The sequence below is a fragment of the Salarias fasciatus genome (assembly GCF_902148845.1).
Source record: "Salarias fasciatus chromosome 23 unlocalized genomic scaffold, fSalaFa1.1 super_scaffold_20, whole genome shotgun sequence".
NCBI classification, from domain to species: Eukaryota; Metazoa; Chordata; class Actinopteri; order Blenniiformes; family Blenniidae; genus Salarias; species Salarias fasciatus.
In genome coordinates, this window is record NW_021941230.1 from 10,555,475 (window position 1) to 10,575,905 (window position 20,431).

The 20,431-nt window shown below is 46.4% G+C and overlaps 1 protein-coding gene across 2 annotated transcripts in view; it reads left to right on the forward strand.

Moving 5' to 3' along the window:
* LOC115383872 (rho GTPase-activating protein 6) overlaps positions 1–19,651 on the forward strand; it is a 52,866-nt gene extending 33,215 nt beyond the window's left edge. For both annotated transcript variants that reach the window (XM_030086071.1, XM_030086072.1), the window contains exons 2-14: positions 7,058–7,217; positions 10,624–10,695; positions 11,951–12,099; positions 12,182–12,310; positions 12,400–12,595; positions 12,673–12,728; positions 14,197–14,347; positions 14,439–14,587; positions 15,617–15,796; positions 16,420–16,511; positions 16,595–16,830; positions 16,911–16,982; positions 17,218–19,651. In XM_030086071.1, the coding sequence (XP_029941931.1) occupies positions 7,058–7,217; positions 10,624–10,695; positions 11,951–12,099; positions 12,182–12,310; positions 12,400–12,595; positions 12,673–12,728; positions 14,197–14,347; positions 14,439–14,587; positions 15,617–15,796; positions 16,420–16,511; positions 16,595–16,830; positions 16,911–16,982; positions 17,218–17,714 (2,139 nt within the window). In that variant the 3' untranslated portion in view covers positions 17,715–19,651. The remainder of the gene's footprint in view (positions 1–7,057; positions 7,218–10,623; positions 10,696–11,950; positions 12,100–12,181; positions 12,311–12,399; positions 12,596–12,672; positions 12,729–14,196; positions 14,348–14,438; positions 14,588–15,616; positions 15,797–16,419; positions 16,512–16,594; positions 16,831–16,910; positions 16,983–17,217) is intronic.
* Positions 19,652–20,431: the final 780 nt, after the last annotated feature.

Sequence of the window (20,431 nt, forward strand, 5' to 3'; positions counted from 1 at the left end):
TAAGAATGATGTTGCCGCCACTGTCAGCTTTTTTTTTATATCACAAAGTTTCTGAAATTAATGGTTTTGCTTATTCTGAGTAAATAAAAAAAAAAAATCAAATATAGGAAATGAATTTTAAGAATGCAGAATAAAATAAATAAAATGATCAAATCAGCATAAAAATTTCTGTATTTATTCTATTAAATAATAAACAGCCAAAGTTCTAAAAGTTAGATTTATGCTATCTCTAAAATAAAAAGTTAATATCTTCTGTGTATGTATGAATTAAATAGAAAAGTTGACTGAATTTGTGATGTTAACCTTAATGTAAATTAATCAGGTTGATTGATTTATTTAAATTAATCAATCAATCCGATACTTCAGTGACTGAATTTAGAATCGGTGAATGATTGGTTAATTTGAAAATTATAAAAAGACATTAATACAAATTCCTAAAAAAAGAGGAAAAAAAAATAAAAAAAACAAGATCCAAGATACAAATGTTGGAGTTTGTTTTTGTTAAGTTAGTAAATATATTGATGAATTTACATTATAGGGACAAATAGTGCACAAGTTGAGGCTAATGTGTCACAAAATGAATGAAATAATGAACTGATTCAATGATTAAACAAAGAATCCAACAGATAAATAACAGAAAATAGACTAAATGACCCTGGAGTCTTCTCCAGGTTTCAGAGGAGTAAATACTGAATCTGAAAGGACTGATCGACGGGAGACGGAGCAGGGAAGCCTGAAGCAATATTCAGATCTCTCCCAACAAAAACTCCTCATTTGCAAGACAAAGCGGAGGCGTGGACCGATTCCAGACAGGTTGAGGAGCAGTTCGCGTTGTCGGTGTGTCCCGCCTCCGCCTCGTTCATTCATACAGGGAAAGGGTGTGTCAGGATCACTAAAACCAAATCTATTTGTGGAACTGCCACAGCGAGAGCTTGTCCTGCTCGGGGCTCGTAGTAGAAGACGATGAAGCTCCTCAGCGGCGTTGCAGTTTTTTGATGAGCTGCCAAGCGTCGGCGTGGGAGTTAGGAAAGCCGATATCACGATAATGAAGCCGCGCTCCGGTTGCGTTCCAAGCATGTGCTGCCTTTTTAATTTGATTTTCCAGTTTTGTGCTTCTCGGTGGAGTTGCGTTGTGTTTACGTCAGCGCAAAAACAAAAGGTTAGCAGTCTTGTTTTGCTCGTTTCCGAGTCAGGAAGCGACAGATGCCAACAGAAATACCTGCTGGACGGCTTGACTGATATCGATTCTGCAGAGCACAACACAACACAGCTTTTCATTTACATAAAGGCATGACTCAATCTGTGAATAAAACAGAAGGAAGTCATCTGCAGAGCCTCCGTCCCTGACATTTTAATGGACGACTTCTGCATTTCGGATCACTTTGAACCCTTAAACACGCGAATCAGACTGTGGTTGTCAGGATGTGGCGTCTCATCGGAACCAGCTGAATTCTAAACGCAACAAACACCCGGAGCTCCGCCACGGAGGAACACAGGACGCCCGAAACATGGACGCCAAGCAAGTCACCCGACTGCATGTCGTCATTTTTCGGGTAAAAGGTTACGAGGCCGGCATGAGCCAGCTGACAAACACATAAAAACACCCTCCACACACACACACCGGTCTGCTCGCTCTTTCTACCTGATTTTCTCTGCTTTTCCAGGCTTATGTAAGCATTATGCAAGTCTGCAAGGTTAGGCCTCATTACAGCCGCGGGCCGTTCGTATTAATCTGTCTTTAAAATGTTTGAAGTTCGCCCCGGGGCTTTAGATGTGCTTGCCAATAATTAGAGAAGGAGGGAAGCGGACCGGGGGGGGGGGGGGGGGGAAGGCATATGTGGAGCACACACTCGCAGTTGCTCATTCTTGTGACGGAGCCAGAGTGGCCTCATTAAACGCTAAAGCGGGCCAAAAAAAAAAAAAAAAAAAAAAAACTACAATGGGAGCGAAAGGTGATGTTTACGTTTCGTGAAATCTAGTTATCTACCCATTTTTAACGGCCTGTGATCAGATCAAGTGGATCTGAAGTCGCCGTGGCGATAACGTAGCCCGCGTTACATCGGGCCGAGCCATTTTGTCAGGGTGACTTCAGCTGGGAAGGAACGAGACGGAGCACGTAAACCAAAATAATCGATGGAGAATTCCCAAGCAGCTTGTAAACCTAAATCGAATCAAGCTGCACGTTGTTGAAGTACGTTGTGTAATTGTTCCATAAAATCAAATGCATTAAGGGAGAGGAGGAGGAGGAGTTGGGGGGGTGGGTTGTTTTGACAGGTACCCTCAGCCAAGTTTGACGTTATGGAGGAACACGCAGCTTTTCGCCGTGAGGTTGTGACTCCCGTGAGGAAACAGGCGGGACGGACCGTCCTCCGGACTGGAGTTCTGTTCTGCTACGGTCAATTTTACAACAGTTCAATCGGTTACTTGGTGCACAAAACTCAACTCCCTCTAAACTCAGCCTCGCCGTTTGTTAGAGTGTCGAACGAGCTGCAGATTTGCTACGAAAGGTGTGTAAATTCTCACTTTCTTTGCATTTTTTGGTCATTTTCCATCCATAAATTCTAAACAAATGCAGGCCTCTAAGTGATAAAAAGTTAAAACAGCTTTTACTGGACAGTAAAAAATGGTAAATGGAATTCACTTTGATATTCCGGTTTTAGCGTTTTCTCATAGAAACAGATGGAGAATCGAACCTGCAACCTTCCGACCGAGCCACGGCTCGGCCAACTGAACAAATGTTCATCATAGAGGCAGGGAGCGAGAAGAAGAAGAAGAAGAAGAAAAAAAAAAAGACATTTCCACTCCAGAAGGATCCTCACCGAGTCCGCTGGCGTGCGTTGGAACGCTCGGTATGACAATCGCGTTTACGACCGTCCCGGGAAGTTAACTAGCGACCTCTCCCGCAGATAACCTGATAACCCGACATTTCACGAGCCAGCGTGACCCCGATCGGCCAGATTGTTTTCTCCCGCCCGGTTACGCAACGCGCGTATGGATAACAGATCCGTAACTTGCGAGTGTGTTTTTTTTTTTTTTTTTTCCCCCTTCAGGCCAGAACAGGTGAAAACAGCCGATGAATCGTCAGTGTGTGACAGGTACACGTACGAACGCTGCCCATGAGCAAAGCAGGGTGGTCAGTAATTACAAGCAGATGTGAACCTGAAGGAGGTTCCAGGTCAGTGAAAGCCCTGTATTAGAGTGTATGTGTGTGTGTGTGTGTGTGTGTGTAGAGCTGAAAACATTTTACAGGAGAGGGAGCTGCTGGAAATACCTGAGCATTCCTGGAGTTCAGCGTCGTGGCGCCGAGGGTCATTGGAAGCCGTGCGCGACTCTGAGGAGGAAGAAAACAAAGCGTAGAGCACATGTGGAATGTCCCTTTACTCCTGCTAACGATGTTGAGACAAAACAGGCTGACGTTTGACGTCACGGAGGTGCAGTGGTATTCCTGCCTCGCGGGCAGAACGGTCTGATTCCGGGCTCCTGTGTGGAGTTTGCATGTTCCCCCCCCCCGTGTGTGTGTGTTTTGTGGCTTTTCCCAGTTATCCCCACTTGTTGCAACCCGCTGGGATTGATTCCCAGAATGGGTTTGCACGGTGGAAAAGTGTTTAGTACTCTCACTTCACAAGCAAGCGGACCCTGGTTTGATTCCCGGCAGGGGAGCTTTCTGGGGTCCTTTAAATTCCTTCGCTGCGCAAAGCTGTGAGATCAGACATTTCCAAACAAAACCCAAATGCATGTTGGATACTGGAAACCGATATCAGCAGCAGTATTGTGGATGTTTTCGCTCCGGGCCGAATATTGATCGGCGATCGGTGGGTTGTTGAGCGCCACGCCATCAATAAAGCGTCAAGGGCGAACGAGAACGAGATCCACAGAGGGGGCACAGAGGATGAGTGTGTGCACGGTGGCAAAGCTGCTCCCATTGTACCCATCCAGGCGAGTGATTTGCATCATCGCCTGCGTGCGTGTGTGTGTGTGTGTGTGTGTGTGTGTGTGTGTGTGTGTGTGTGTGTGTGTGTGTGTGTGTGTGTGTTCCAGGTGGGTTACCATAGTAATATTTCTCACTTCCTGTCCCTGTTGATTTCTGTATGTGTGTTGCCACAGAAACCGACATACTCTTTTTTTGCCCGTTGCTTTTGTCCCTCTTTTTTTTTTTTTTTTTTTTTTTTTCTGTCTGAAATAGAACAGAAACCACATGCTGCCGCGGCCCCCGTGCGTCTAAACGGCATTAGTCATCCGGCCGCGCAGCGCCAGCCCAGTCAGCAGAGCCGTTCATCTTTCCAGTCGCTGACGAGACGCGAGCACAAAGCCGGGGCCGCGGTGACAGCGCCGTGTTTGCTTAACCCTTTACGGGGCACAAAATCGACTTGCAGGGACAATTATGGCAATTTCTGCCTCCAGAATTTCCTAAAATGATCATCCGTTCACCCGGATTGCAACCGCCTTTTCCATGTTGCCTCATTTTATGTTTTTAAAGTGTCTACGAGGTGAAACGAGAAGCTTTGAAGGCTCTATCTCTTGTGATTTCTCATCTTTTTGCATACTTTTCCTGTGTTATCTGATGAGAAAAACTGGATTAAATGCTGCGAAGAGGCAGAAAACGCCATTCATCTATCTGACTTAACGCACAGCTATTCCAGCGGAGATAATCGGTCAGAAATCTTTCGAAATGAGCAAGTGGAAAAGCAGAAAAAGGACAGTTTTGGGAGACAGCAAGCAGATGATTTGTGTTGTTTTAGGAAAATTGTTGGGAACACATTGCCGCCGCAGTCAGATGGGAGATAATAAAAAGGCTTGTGGTGATAAAGTCAGTGTGTGTGTGTGTGTGTGGTGGGACACTGTGGCTTTGTGGGCTGAGCAGCAGAACTGAATGATTACAAATGTGATTTGTGGTCCTGTAACATGTGATCCCATTAACCTCAAAGCCTCGGAGCGGAGGATATGGCTACTGGGTGAGATATTATCATGCGTGTGCGCTCTGCAACTGACTGAGTGTTCGAGAGTGACACAGCCCAAATCATCTTGCGCATGTGTGTGTTTGTATTTTTTAACATGCACAATGCAACAGCGTTTCTTGGGCATGAAAAGTACCATTAAAAAATGTGTTCAGTGTTGAGATTATTGTAATTTCCTGCAGTTTTTGTGAAAAATATGTGTATATATAAGTTAAAAATATACTGTTAAAATGGTTAAAACCAATAGAACAAGCAGAAGCGCCTGTTCCGCGAGGTCACACAAGCAATCGGCGTGTTGTTTCCAGAGTCCAGCGGAGACGCTGGGATTCGGCACCCCCGCCTTCCTCTGTCGGCATTCCTCCGGTTTCATAGGTTGACGCTCAGGAACTGAAGCTCATCCATCCCTTCAGGAGTCCCGCTGGGCGCAGGCAGCTCGACCCAGCAGAGGCCTCTTATTTAACTTTTCCAACTGTTTGTCTTTTTTGCAGTGTGTGTGTGTGTGTGTCTGTGTGTACACGCAGATGTGCACCCGTCAAGCTGCTTGTGAGGTCAAGCGGGAAGGCAAAAAGGTTTCCTCAAGTCAGCGATAAGGAATGGCACACGCGGGCGCGCACACACACAAGGACACACCGAAACAGCTGTGCTGGATTTCCTAGCGGGAGGCTCGCTCACATGCGCGCACACACACACACACACACAAACACACACTCAGGTGGCGCTACAGGTCGGCTGTGTCCACATTGTTGGAGCTGTGTTGCCTCGCCGCGCTGAGGAGGGTCAAATAACAAGAGGGCTGACAGCGGGAGGAGCACACTCGAGAAAATATTGTTGATTGGGGCCCAAAGCTGAGAAAAAAAGAAAAAAGAAAAGAAAAGAAGGAACGAGAAGAAGTCTTCAAGTTACAGTGTGAGAAGCAGTGACGAGTCACTCACATCCAGTCTACCAGCACACACTCTTCTTCTTTAATCTTATGATTAAAATCTCATCCGTTATTGTTGATTTTTGAGATTAATTTACCGAGTCTGAATCGAAAGTTTCCCCCTTAAAGGCAGAACAGACGATGCAGAGATGAAATCACCCTCGGGAAGATTCATGTAGAGTTTGGATAACGTGTGAAGTGAAGAGTGAAGACCGGTTGGTCACCTGCGACTCCGAGACGTCAACAAACTGCAAACTGTCAGTGCTAACAATGGCAGACGAGAAGCTGCGGCCGCTTTCCCATCATCCCCCGATTCATTAAAGGAGCATTACTTTGTGTGGAGGCCTTCGAGGGAAGACGTCACCGAAGAGATGAAATGTTTCTCTCTCTCTCTCTCTCTTTTTCAAGATAAAAACGCATAATGTAATACAGGACAAAACTAAAGACATGAACGGAGCCACGTTCGAGCATACTTGTAAGCTCTCTGTCTGGATAAGGCATTAGATAAATTGCAACAGTGTCTCCCGTCTCTCCGAGCCCCTCCCTCGCTCTGACCTCTCCTCTCGGTGGATGCAGAGGAATGCATGACCAGAGATTCAGTATGACTCAAACGCTCATCAAAGACGGGGCTGTCTCGGGGTTTCCAGCAGTTCCGTACAAACCGCTCCGGCTCGGCTCCATCTCCGCTGCAGATAAAGCTGACATTAGGGGAAGTAAACAAGTCGCGTTGCTTGGTAACGAGTGGCAGACTTCTTTTCCATACGAGTCTGAATCTCCTCCTCTCGGTCCGCATATGCCATGTATTTTTAAATCTGGGTTGCGTATAGAGAACGTATGGAGAATCCATCAGTGCTGGACGGTGTCCTCAGTTGCTCCTCAGAGAAAGCCAAGATTTTTAATTTTTTTTTTCTTTCCATTTCCAAAGTACATGCTGGTTCTCTCTTTATCACTGCAGACTTCGTCAAAAATGTATATGCCATTGAAGGAACAGTATGCGCGATTGATGCAATGGCACTTCTGTACACTGAGTGGCAGCGGTGAGCCATTTTTCCTGAAAGGTTTCTGCTGCAGTTCTATTTTTAGATGCACCATCTTGTGGTGCAAAGTGGTACTGCAACACTAATTTTTCTTGATTTCCTGGATGTTTTATTTTTTTTTTTCACTGTACTCTTTTCCCTTCCAGGGTGATTTCACCTGGAGCAGCCTGTCGGGGCGGAGCGTTCGTCTTATGCCGGTCGCCATTCAGAGCCTGTCTGAGCTGGAGAGGGCCCGTCTCCAAGAAGTAGCCTACACCCGTTTACACCAGGACTATGACCTGGGATGTCAAATAACCATCCCGAAAGGTAGGGATTATGTGTGTTTGTGTGTGTTTCTTCTCCATGCGCATTGCAGACTGGAGCCAGACTACTTATGTAACGCTCCGTGGTCGTGCGTTCCGGATGGGTGGGATTTTTACATGCCCCTGATAACGCTCGGCTTTTCAAGATCTTGCATATATGTGACCGTTTGCCGTGACAAAATGCGTCTGTGCTCGGCTCTGCAAGTCCCTCCACGGTGCGTGCATCGCTCGCTCGACATGCTCATCCCAGGTTTCCTGTGAAACCGTGTAAAAAGCAGTCCGACACCAGCGCCTCTGCCCACATCCTCTCTCCATCCTTCAAGCGTGTGCAAGAGCGGTCGTGTTTGGGGAAGTTGTGACAACACATGAATTCAGATGTAAACCATGCTCCGCCTAAAGGATCGGGCTCTTCCTGTCTGACCCCCGCCCCCCCCCCCACCCCTCGTCCATAACGACATGTGACTCCCTTTCCGCTGTGGCTGAGAGCTTTCTCTCCATTCATCATGTACATTCATGTACACAATTAAAAAGTCCGACGTGCGCAAAAGCGAGCTACTGTATGTTTACTGCTTGTGTTTCTCTTGCAATAGCGCTGACAATAGGAATGTGCAGCTGGAAAATTATGATTAATCCAGATCTTACGTACATGGGAGGAGCAGTGTGTTGAAGCTGCCGGCTTTCCAGCAGGCTCACAGAATAAACAAGCAACCATTTCAAAGCAACAAATTGCCAGGACTGGTTGCTGATCCACTTTGAAATCAAATTATGGCGGATTTAACGTTGAGATTAAAGGGACTTTAGCAAGGGTTTGAGGTTTTAACAAGATAATGCACTACATTAAAACTTATTTAACCAAATCTTTGACAATTACTGATGAATTGAAGGCCTGTAGTGAGTTTCTGGAGCATCCAGCCCGTCTGGAACAAAACTGGTGACCTTTCATTGAGTTCCTCATTTTGGCCATTTCTACTTCTGTAAATAATTTGTGTATGGAGGCTTAGACGATTATGAATCTGCGAGAAAAAACAAAAAAAACCTTAACTTTCACTTCCAAATGAGAGCCCCACTATGTAATTCCAAGGTTCTTAGCTTTGTGTTCACTAGATGGCAGCTCTGAGTTGCCGTCCTCGTGGACCTGTTGTGCTCAGCGTCTCGCCGTGTGGCCGTAAGCGGTATTGCAAGTCCGAGGCTAACCGATTGAATTCATCACGGAGCCTGGTTATCAGAACCATCGCCCTGCACAGCAGCAGACTGGGTGCCATGGCGGCAGTGTGGAGAAGCCGGTGGATTATCCAGGGCCTTTGCATTCCAGCTGAAGGTTAAACCTCTCCCCTCCATGATTTAATACGTACTTGTCTGTGTTGCTTATGAATTCCAGAGCGCCTGACGGCCGCCATGTGCAAGCAAGGGAAATATTTCAACTGTGTAAGAGTGTGTGTGTGTGTATGTGTGTTTCATCAGGCCCGCTGTTTCTAATATTTATCCGAGCGCCCCGGGTCCTTTTTTTTTTTTTGACTGTTTCGTCCAAAAGAAAAAAGGAGATTAAAGGAAGACGGAACAAATAAGAGGACGAGACAGAAGAAAGGCGGTGGAAGTTCATCAGGCCGGTTCTTTCGGGAGTGGAACTCGGTGGCGTGGAAGTTCTGGGGATTTCCGTCCAGCTTCGGGAGCCATCTGACAAAAAATCCAAACCATTTCCTATCTTTCTGAGGCCTCTCGCTCTCCATCGCAACATCTGCTTTCTTTCTCTTCGTGTCTCGTCGTTTCTCACCTATTTCACCCTCACGCGTTCTCCAGTTCGCTCCTGCTGCATTCAGAGTGTGAATGAAGCTCCTCATACATCATCTCAGAGCTAATACGTTGATTGTGGGGGAGTTGCAGGAGTCCAAGCCTGCTGGTGGACTTCAGCTCGGACAAGGGTGACGGGAGGCAGATCAAATTTCCTGAGCTTTCTGAGGACTCCCTCCACACGCCGATCGGAGCGAGGTTCTGTTTGATCGAGCTCCAGAAAGCCGCGAAGCGTAAAGGAGCCGGTTCCTGACGGAAAGAGAACAAATAGCTGCGTGACAGAACGATAACATTACAAGGTGTTGAGGTTTCCGTGAGCCTTCGTCCCGGACGGCGAGGAGGAATCCAGGACTTTTAAGTTGCGTGCGCCACGATTTCCACCGTTTCCTGATCATTTATCAGCGCTCGCAGGAGTCGTTCATCATGCTGACAGCTGCCAGAGACACTTCCTTTACCATTCCCGCGTGTATACATGAAGATGAGGAGATTACTCCTCCAGAACCTGCCTGTTTTAGAGTCAATGACTGAAAGTTTATTTTGTTCTTGATCACATCATATCTCACTAGATGTTTGGGGTCGAGGTGTCCAAGCCTTTGCCATCAGGACCCCTTGAAGACACAAGGCTCGAGGAACTTTGAATAAAAATAATTAACTGAAATGTCTCAATCACAATTCAGTATCAACATTTATATGATTAGTATGAGTTCTGTGTGTTTGTTCTTAAGTATTAATTTATACTTTTCTTCCATTTTGTTTTGAAGGTTCTCTCTGTTTTTACATTTCACTAAATTTCATTTTGAATTACTTCAGAATTTTCCACTTCATTGTATTTTCTGTTTACAGTTTACTAATATTTGAAAATGTATTTTTATTATTATTATTAGTAGACATTTTTATCTTTTGCTAAAATTGAAAGTTTTCATTTCTTGTCATACACCCGATATCATCTGCTTACTTAAAGGGAATACAATCTAATTGTGTCCTAAGTGTCACATTCATAGGTTTTTAGTATTCCCATTTATTTATTATCTGTCAGTATTTTAATAAACATTTGAATCTAATTTGTTTAGTTTTTTTTAATTTAGATTTTTAATTTATTTTGCTTTTACTTGGTCTTTTTTTGTTGATTGATTGATTGATTGATTGATTGAGGCAGTTTGGCCGGTTTATCCAAATATTACATCCATGCAAAGTACAGATATGGTGTTGTCCTGCTGCCTTGGCCGAGTTGTTGTAGTTTTTGTAGCTGCTGTTGTAGTTGTAGTTGCTGTAGCCGCTGTGGGTGCTGCAGTTGTTCTAGTTGCTCTTGCTGCTGTAGCTTTTCTAGTTGTTCTAGTTGCTGTAGTTGTAGTTGTTGTCTTAGTTGCAGATGCTGTTGTTGTGGTTCTCGCTGCTGTAACTGTCACAGCTGCTGTAGTTGCTGTAGTAGTTGTATCTGAAAGGAATTAATTTGAAGAACAGTGACGAATTCTGGTCTGCATTCCTGCCACCGGCTCGTTCAGGCCGACATGCCAGATAAGGCGAAAGCAGCCGATCTGGGAACCGTTTTGTTTCTCATGAGTTATTGACTTGTTTTCTGGATTTTTTTTTTTTTTTTTTTTTTTTTTTTTCACTTGGCACAGATGGACAGAAGAGGAAAAAGTCTCTGCGGAGGAAATTGGACTCGCTTGCGAAGGAGAAGAGTAAAGACAAAGGTATGCCAAGTGTTTTAAATAGACGCTCCCTTTTCTCTCTCAGCTCTCCTCTCTTCCACCGTGTGTTCCCCGAGAGATGGAGGGTTAATCTGTCATCTCCACCCTGCAGACAGGTGAATACTGAGGTTAAAACTACACACTTTCTCTTCAGACGAAGCTTTAAGTGGACGATTCCTGCAGCTGACTCTGCAGACGTGCAGGAAGAGGAAAAGATCTCAAAGGAGAAGCTGCATCAAACGCTTTGCACACCACCGTGTGTTGCCACATCTTGTTAATGCTGACTTATGGAATACAGTTTTTAGCCCCTGCACTCAAACTGCATGAATAAAAATAGTCCAGCCGTTGGTTGCAGGGTACGATTTCGCAATACTGAAAATAATGCACAGATTTGAACTTTATGGATGCTACAGCCAAGAATACACAGCAAGTTAAAGCCCCTGAACCAATCATTTTATGACCTTCGCGGGCCTTCACTACATTAACATAACGTTTGGTTCCAAAACATGTCTCATAAATATATAAATGCCACTTTTAAACTTCAGCTAATCCCATTTTATTATGGAAAATGTGTATCTTGACCTCCTTCGAACTCCTCATGTGAAACATGAGCCCCACAAATGGCAGCTAATCAGTTAAAATGAATTTGCATGAGCATGAACTCTTCTGCTTGCCTCCACCCGTCCACTCCCATTAAAAAGAGTCTTTTTTATGAAGTTTCAGAGAGTTCAGGGCCTCTCGAGGCTGGGAGGGAGATGATATGTGCGCGAAACAGAGAGCACATGCAGTCAGTGTAAACACACGGCGTGGCGCAGGCCGCCGCTCACCGCAGGCCTGGAACACGCAGATTTATGAAAATCTGCCGCGGTTTGGCTGCGCCCGCCGCAGCCTCGCTCGATCCCTGCACGTTATTGCCATCCGGGGGTTACGTAAGGCGCGCGAAACGCTGCGAGGCCGCGTCGGCGGTCATGTCCGACGCAAACCGCAGGCCTTCACTTGTGGTTGTGGAATGCATTTTGTTGTCTTTAACCTTTTTTTCAACTCTCTCACACGTTGGGTTTTGTTCCTCGGTCTGCTGGCTCAGGTTTCAGGAGCATACATGAGGCCCACGTCACGCCTCTCTGCAGCCGGGCCCTTTTATGCATGAACATTTTGGCCGAAACAAACAACATGCTTAAGATTTAAGAGGAGGTGGACGAAATTCAAGTTGATTCTGTCTATTTTTGCAAAAAAATCTTTTTTATTTTCCCCCCTGCAGAATCCATCCCCCAGGCCTTCAGCATCCCCCTTTCGCAGGTCATCGCCAACGATCGGACTCACAGGCAGCGGCAGGACGGCCATCGTCAGGACCCCCCGCAGCGGGAGGAGCACAAGGACTCCTCGGACCTGGTCTCCTCAATTTTACAGGTGCGTCCGATCTTCACGTGAGCGGCCACCTCATGTCTTTACTCGTGGAAATCAGCATCACGACCTGATTTGTTTTGCGCAGTTCGCCACCAAGCGGCCGTCCAACAAGGAGCTGTCCAGCAGCAACTCGTCGCTGAGCTCCACGTCGGAGACGGCCAACGAGTCCACGTCTCCCAACACGCCCGAAGCTGCGCCGCGAGCACGCCGGAGGGTGAGGCGGCGGCGAGTCCGGCCCTCGCGTTATTTCATGTTCCCGCTCGCACGCAAAACGACTTGACTCCGCCTCCTCTCGTCTCGCAGGGCGGCATGTCGGTGGACTCCATCACCGACCTGGACGACAACCAGTCCCGCCTGCTGGAGGCGCTGCAGCTGTCGCTGCCCACCGAGACGCCCAGCAAGAAGGAGAAGCACCGCGACAAGCGGCTGAGCCTCAACCCCATCTACCGGCAGGTGCCGCGCGTGGTGGACAGCTGCTGCCAGCACATCGAGAAATACGGTGCGGCTCCGGAAACTCGTCCGCTCTCTCCGTCATGGTCGGCGAGATGCTGACGCGCCTTCTTCTTCCCCGCACAGGTTTGCAGACGGTGGGCATCTTCAGAGTGGGGAGCTCCAAGAAGAGAGTACGACAAGTGAGTGCTGACGGAAGAGAAGTTTTATGGGGACACACAAAATGTTCCTGGCGCTCTCTTTTCCCACCCGCCAGATTTGACACCAACGAACAAAACTTCCGCGAATGGAGCCTGTGCGACACCCGACGTGTCCTAAATGTGCCTCGTTTTTCAAGAATCCCGAGAAATACAAACAGAAGTGGCAGAACTGGGATGATTCTAGTGTTTAGGATATGACGGAGTCAATCCACACACTCCCACACTTCTCGTCATCGAAGTGAAACATAATGGATGCGATCCTTTCTGTGACACCGACTGACCCAGTGAACACTTACAAACAACCACAGATAACTATCGGTCAATGAGATACGGCGAAGCGCTTCTCTCTGAACGTTTTAACAAAGATTTGCAGCAATAAGTGAGATTAAAACCACCCAAAAACAAATGTCATTACTTGATTAATAGCATAAGCGAGCATTCAAGAGCAGAAGAGGTGAATAAGTCGGAGTTCTGCGGGTTAAATTAACAATGGATTCACTTTTTAAGTAGATTTTCTGGTAGTAATCCGAGGTGGTAGGTGTAATTCATTACTGTGAAACTACTAATCCTTTACAAATCCCATAAAATATGCTTTTTCTATCGATAACGTTGAAATGTCTCTTTTTTTGTTTTGTCCTTGAATGTGTTTTACCACTAACATTGTTTTTATTGCATTACTACTCTAAGACAAGAGAGCAACATGTAGTTTCTCACAGATTATTAAGAAAAAGAAGCACAAAACAACAAAAGTGCACACTATATCTCTATTTATATTTGGTAAGAATGCGAATACTTCTGTCAACTAGGCAGAAAATACATATTTAGTGCCCTTAAAAACATCATCTGCCGATCTGTAGCTTTTTTCCTTGTTATTTTTCCTTAAAAAGAAGTTCATGAAGATGATTTGACACTTGTTTTTTCATTGATTTGGGGGAAAATAAAGTACATTCTGGCACTAAAATGATCAAATTAACGACTTCTGACTTACTGTGTAAATCACTTTTAACACTGTAACTGATATTATCACCTCATATTTAAAGAATTGTGGCAGAAAAGTAAGAAAGTGTGAACTAAAAATAACTTGTAATGACACTAATGCTGCCTCTTTCTGTTTATAGAAACTTTTTTTTATTCTAAACCGGCCACATGAAATAGTTTGTGTTTTGCAGGTCTGCGTATTCTCCGCTCTCCCGTGTTGACGCAGTCCCGCGTCAGCTGAGTGTGAAATCAGAGTTTACTATCTAAATTAAGTGTGAAAGGAATTTGGCATAAATGGGGTAAATAATCGACTGTGCAGATGTGTGCGTATCGCAGCCAAGAGCGGACTTAGCGGCTCGCTGGAAGTCATCCAGAGGTCAGACGGTGCAGATTAGCGGCCGCGCTGGCAGAAACTTTTTTTTTCTTTTTTTTTTAAAACAAGTTGAATGTGAATTTCTTCGTTCCTCTGCAGTTGCGTGAGGAGTTCGACCGCGGCGTCGACGTCCAGCTGGACGAGGAGCACAGCATCCACGACGTGGCGGCGCTGCTGAAGGAGTTCCTCAGGGACATGCCGGACCCGCTCCTCACCAAGGAGCTCTACACGGCCTTCATCAACACCACCTGTAACCGTCATCCTCCTCCTCCTCCTCCTCCTCCTCACGCCGCGCCACGCCCGCCGCTCCCGCTCACATGTTTTTCTGCTCCCGTCTGCAGTGTTGGACTCTGACGAGCAGCAGAGTGTCACCCAGCTCCTCATCTACCTGCTCCCAGCATGCAACAGCGACACCCTGCACCGCCTCCTGGAGTTCCTGTCCAATGTGGCCGACCACGCCCACGACCAGCAGGACAAGGAGGGACAGGAGGTGAGCGGCTGGACGTGTCAAAGAAAACCAAAAAAAGCCTGCGAGGCTGCTTTATAGCATCGAGTTTCCACCTCATTGGGGAGAAATTGCCATGAAAGTGACACAGCATTCCGAGTGGAGCGATCATGCACACCTTTTACGACGCATTTCAACGTTTCCAAGGCCGACTGATGCAAAATATCCTCAAGAATCAGTCCTGCAAAGATCCAGAAAGCTCCCTAATGTGAACTGAGTCTTAGCAAAGTAGGTAAATATTGCTTTTTCTTCCGCAAATGCCAGGAGTAGCGGGTGGGTGTTTAGCTTTCGAGTATTGTCTGCTGCTGTTCGGTCTGATTGCGATCTAAAGCAAATGCCCGAAGGATTCGGCGAAGCCGTGCGTCAACACTGGAATACAATGCAGGAGGAAGCGTGAAGAAGGCGCACACGGAGGGAGGTTGATGCTCTGGAGGGGCTTTAAACAAGGTGAAAAAACATGAAAAATGAATCACTTCGCATTAAATATGTGAAGAATAACACACAGAATTACTCATTTTTAAGATGGGATGCACTGATTTCAGCAACCCGAAGCAAGTGCGTGTTTTTGGCGTGCGTGTGGGCGCAGATGGGAGCGTGTTTCGCTGTGTAGCCCCCAACAGTGACGTGTGTCACGTTGAGACCGTCACCGAGGCCGTTTGGATCCAGACGTCACTGCTTCTCAAGGCTGCTTCTGGCTCCCCCGTCTCTCCGTTCTGCGATTCGTCCAGGCCGGGCTGTGTCACAGGATGCACGCTGTTGCCCGGATCCGGCAGAAAACGGAGGCAGACGTCACACGCTCCCGACACGTTTTCTGCATTTCCAACCCCGTGGCGCGTGTTTTGCAGTCGGATGTGATGAGAGCGGTGGAAATTAGAAGGGAGGAGTGAGAAAATCGAAAGTGTTCTGTTTCCATGGCAACACTGTGAAACAAAAAAATGCCAAAGCGTGTCTCTCGGGATTAGAAGCAGCCGGACAAGAACACCGAATGTGAAATCTTCCCGCCTTTGATTTCAGATGACCGGCAACAAGATGACGTCTCTGAACCTGGCGACGATCTTCGGGCCGAACCTGCTCCACAAGCTGAAGAACTCGGACAAGGAGTTCAGCGTGCAGAGCTCGGCCCGCGCCGAGGAGAGCACGGCCGTCATCGCCGTCCTGCAGAGGATGATCGCCAGCTACCACACGCTCTTCATGGTCAGTCCGACACGGCGCTCACACAGTGCTCCCTGGCTTAGCAGGCAGCGTGCGAAGGGTTAAGAGAGATTCAAATGCGGTCACGCCGTTGAGCTGCATCAAGAGCGTTTGATCCAGATACTCCATCTCCGTCTTTCCAAAATAAAGTCAGAACACCGAGGCGTGAAATCCTCGACGTGGTGTCAGAAGAGGTTGCGATTTGGTCGGGATTAGCGCCCCGTCAGTTGCTTTTGTTCTCCTCCGTCCGTCGGACAGGCGGACGATGAGTTCAGGTCAGAAACCTTAAACTCTGCTGTTTTGTAATCAGGCACCACCTTTTGGCGTCCTTGCCAGCGGGGAGCTACTAATCTCAGATAGTGAGAGAGTAAAAACACATTTCGAGGTTCTGTGAGTGACACCTGAAAGTTGTTTTATAACCTGATTATGTCTAGATCTGTTCGTGATCCAGGGGACTTTGACTTTCAAAGAATTTGAGGGAGGGAATCAGTTCCAAGTCGGGTTCTTCATCTTAATCCGCGTGTTTGATCGGCTTAAAACGGGCTCATTAAAACATCAGATTATAAACTCAGTATGAATGAAGACCAGATTAAAGCCAGTGCCTTGAGGATTGTTGGTGTTTTTAGGTTCCTCCTGATCTGCAGAACGAGGTTCTCATGAGTCTCTTGGAGACGGATCCAGACGTGGTGGACTACCTCCTGAGGAGAAAAGCGTCGCAGTGAGTTCCTCGCACCCAGAACCGTCCGTCCCTCTTCCGTCTCTCCTCCCGCCTTTACATCCCAGAATCCTCCTCCCCTGCAGGAGTCCCGATCTGCTGCAGTCGGAGGAAGGCTTCGCTCTGAGCGAGCGCCGCTCGTCCAGCGACTCCAACAAGGCGTCCAGCGGCGAGGTGTCCCCTTACGACAACAACTCGCCGGTGCTCAGCGAGCGCCGGGCGGACTCGGGGAGCCCGGCCAGCGATCAGCACTCCCTGATATCGCCGGGGGCGGGCTGGGGCAGGGACAGGGACGCCGGCGCCGACCCCTGGGGCTCAAAAGGTGAGCCGTCGATTCGGTGTCTCGCCGTCGCGCCCAAACAGAACCGCCTTGACCCGTCTCTCTCTCTCTCCATCTCTCAGAGGAGCACGCCAACATTTGGGGCACGTGGCACAGCACCCTGAAGCCGGCGCTGAAGCACCAAACGTACACAGGTGAAGACTCGTGCACACCGTGTTCCTGGCCGGCGGTTAATGAGCCAGAGCGGTGCGTGCCGGACACCTGGTACCGCTTATTAGGTGTCAGGCAGGAATGAAGAAACTCCCTCCAGCGCCTTCTCTGGTTCTCATTGCTCGCTTTGTTGCAGAAACACTTTAGTACCGAACGTCTTTCTTTTGATCTCGCCGTGCGTCGAGTGTCTGCTCATGTTTATGGCCGCTCTGCCTCCAGGTTCCCACGGCAACATGTCGGAGGGAAGCTCCCGCAGCTCGCAGGAAGGTCTGGACGCGCTGCAGCACGTGGACGGCAGGCAGCAGGGGGCGCTCCATCGGACTCAGACGTCGCCTGGCGCCGTGGAGTGCAGGCCCCACCCGCCGGTCGCCAGGGTGTGCACGAGCCCCCAGCAGCGCCCGCGGCTCGACAGCCCCTCGGCGTCGCCGCACTTCAACAGCTCGCGGCGGGCGAACTCCAAACCTCAAGGCGGCTCCGGCGAGGCCGGCGACAGACGCTCCCCTCCCCCGTACAACGCCCGCCACCGACTGGCCGGCTCCGCGCAGGGCTCGCCCCAGCCAGCGCCGCCACAGCACGGGAGGCCGGACGCCACGCCGGCGGAGCCCCGGATGGCGCCGCAGAGCCCGGAGTGGCAGGACTGGCAGAGGGACCGCTGGCAGATCTGGCAGCTGCTCTCCTCGGACAATGCGGACACGCTGCCGGAGACGCTGGTGTGATCACCGACTGCGCGCCGGCTCCTCCAACGACAATCCTCCCCGCGCCGCCTGTCGTCCCCGTCGGACTTCCCGTGTCGTGGTGCCGCCGCGGCGTGGTTGTTTACGTGTGCAGCTGCTGCCTCCCCTGACACCCACGAGCCACTTGTATTTGTTATTTTTGTACAAATGTGCTCCTGGCCTGTGCTTTCTGCGAGTTAAAACCATCATCTACTTTACCCACAAGAAATACCTCAAAAAAACAAAACAAAACAAAAAACAAAACCTTTTTTCAGAACGGCTTCATATCTCAGCTGGAGAATGAAGAAAACTCACCGTGCACACACGAAATGAAACGTACGCATTTATAACTGCTGCTAACCGTGGACTCGTTAATGTAATGCCATTGTTCGAAAAACATCAAAAAATTGTGTTTGACTGTAAATATAAATATGTTAATACACAAATTGTTGATGCATAAACAGTATAATGTAAATTGTATGTAAAGTATATAATTTTTTTCCCTTAAAGTATCTACCTGAATGCTTAACAAGGCAGTCCGGATGTGGGTGTTTTGTGTCGGACTGCTGTTATTTTGTCTTTAACATTGAATGTAAATCGCTTGGCTTGCAGCAAATTCTTAATTATAGAGCTGAATATTTGCTTCGCCTCCGCCTGCAGGAACAATGTGCCAAAATTTTTTTTTTTATGATTTTTTTTTAATATAGGTCGGTCATTTCATCCAGTTTGTCCTTTGACATTGTCAGTTTTTTTTTTTTTTTTTTTTTTTGCAGTACAAGAGGGAATGAAAATCAAATCCATATTAATGAAGAAAATAAGTCTAACTTTAATTTCAAGTTGATATTTGCATGTTGCAAAGATTTTAATTTGACGAGGACGCTATAAAAAGCTGTAGAGGCAGAGACCATGGTGCATATTTCCACCTGATATCGATAATCTGGTATTAAACCTCTCAGTAGATCAACAGAAGCAGCAGTTTAGAAGAATTTGATTAAAATCATGACATAGGTAGTGCGAAACCATGAGTGCATCACTTGCACACTAAATAGATTAAAATAAAATAAAATAAAATAATACTGTTAGGGATCTATCAGCCGGAGCTGGAAAGTTTTCATATAAATTATTATATTTCTTCCATTGTCCCCCTTTTTTTTCTTTACTTTTACTTTTTAAATTTTGTATTTTTAATGTGAAAACAGGAAGACAATGAACTGAGAGAAACCAACACTCTTTTAGAGGTCCAACTAAGGTGCTGACGAGAAAGAGGAAAAACTTTTTCTTGACTGTTTGACTGATTGAACTATCTACATAAGGTCATTTCTTCAATATTCTCCACTTTCTTTCCCACTCTGCTCATGTGTTACAGTAAAGTGAGTATTTGCAGGCAAATATTTCACTTGTTTTTCTATTCTTGGTGTAGAAAAAAAAAACAAACTTCTTTTCATGAAGCCACTTCAGCATGAGATGCTGCATTCCTGCTTCAGCTCACTGTTGAGGGGTGAATCGAAGGGTTGTGGCGCCACCTGTTGACAGATCATACATCTACAGTCTTTATCCATCCATTCGCAGTAAGAAGCACCTTTTGGGGGGATCGACAGTGCCACATACTCTGCTCTTCAATGCATTGCTCAAGACTCATGTTTTGTATTTTTTTTTTTTTTAATTTTGTATTGCTTTTTCTGTGGAGTGTCGTCATATATAAATACATTATAGCAGTTTTTATTCAAGGAGGATGAAAACAAGGAAGAAAAGAGAAATCCTCAATCTATATGTTACTGTTTTGTTTGTCTTGTTGACTCCACAAGACTTCTTTGGTTTTCTTCTTTTTTTGTTTTGGTGGGGTCTACTGGGTCCAAGCTGTAATGGAATTTCTGGTAACTGCTTTTGTACTGCGCGTCATCATCAATATGCTACAATGGAATTAAATATGATAGCATCTATTCCGGTCTGTGAGAGTGAATGCTTCATTAAACAATATAAAATGGTTTGTATATGACAGTACAAGATGATTTCCTGTAGAATTTGTAAACTTTTTCCACAAATAAATTACGATTATTAATTCTATATAAGATATAAAATAAATATATTCTTGAAAGTTTCAGAAAACAGAGGGAAAAAACTGTTTTCTGTTACTAGAGAGAAAAATGATGCAGAGAATACAAGCTTATCACTGACTCGGTACCAAAATTTGTGTCACAGATCAACCAGTTCATCAGCGTTTATCTCCACGTCTCCTGGTTTACGTACCACGAGTTCTGCTGCCGCTGTTTTTTATGTTTCCAGAGTTTATTCTCCCCTCATAATGTAATACCAGCTCATAATGTAATACCTTCAATGTTCAAAATGTAATCATGGACTCGTTATCTAATAAAATCATGGCCGTATAACGGAACAGCGGCTTTGCAGATAACAGTTATTGCATTAGCCTCGCTGGCGCGACTCATAATGTAATGACGGCTTATATTGTAGGGAGAAAAAAAAATATATATATACATATATATATATATATATATATATATATATATATATATATGTACATATAAAAGCAACACCAATACACTTAAAAAAATTAACTGTGGTTATTTTCCACACAAAGCAACACACTGGAGTAGGAACAGTAATTAAAACGTGTGATTTCATAACATTAGCAGCTAATATGAATTTCCATTAGAAACAGTGTTGTTGAGGATTCCAAAAGTTCCACCAGGGGAACAAAAAAA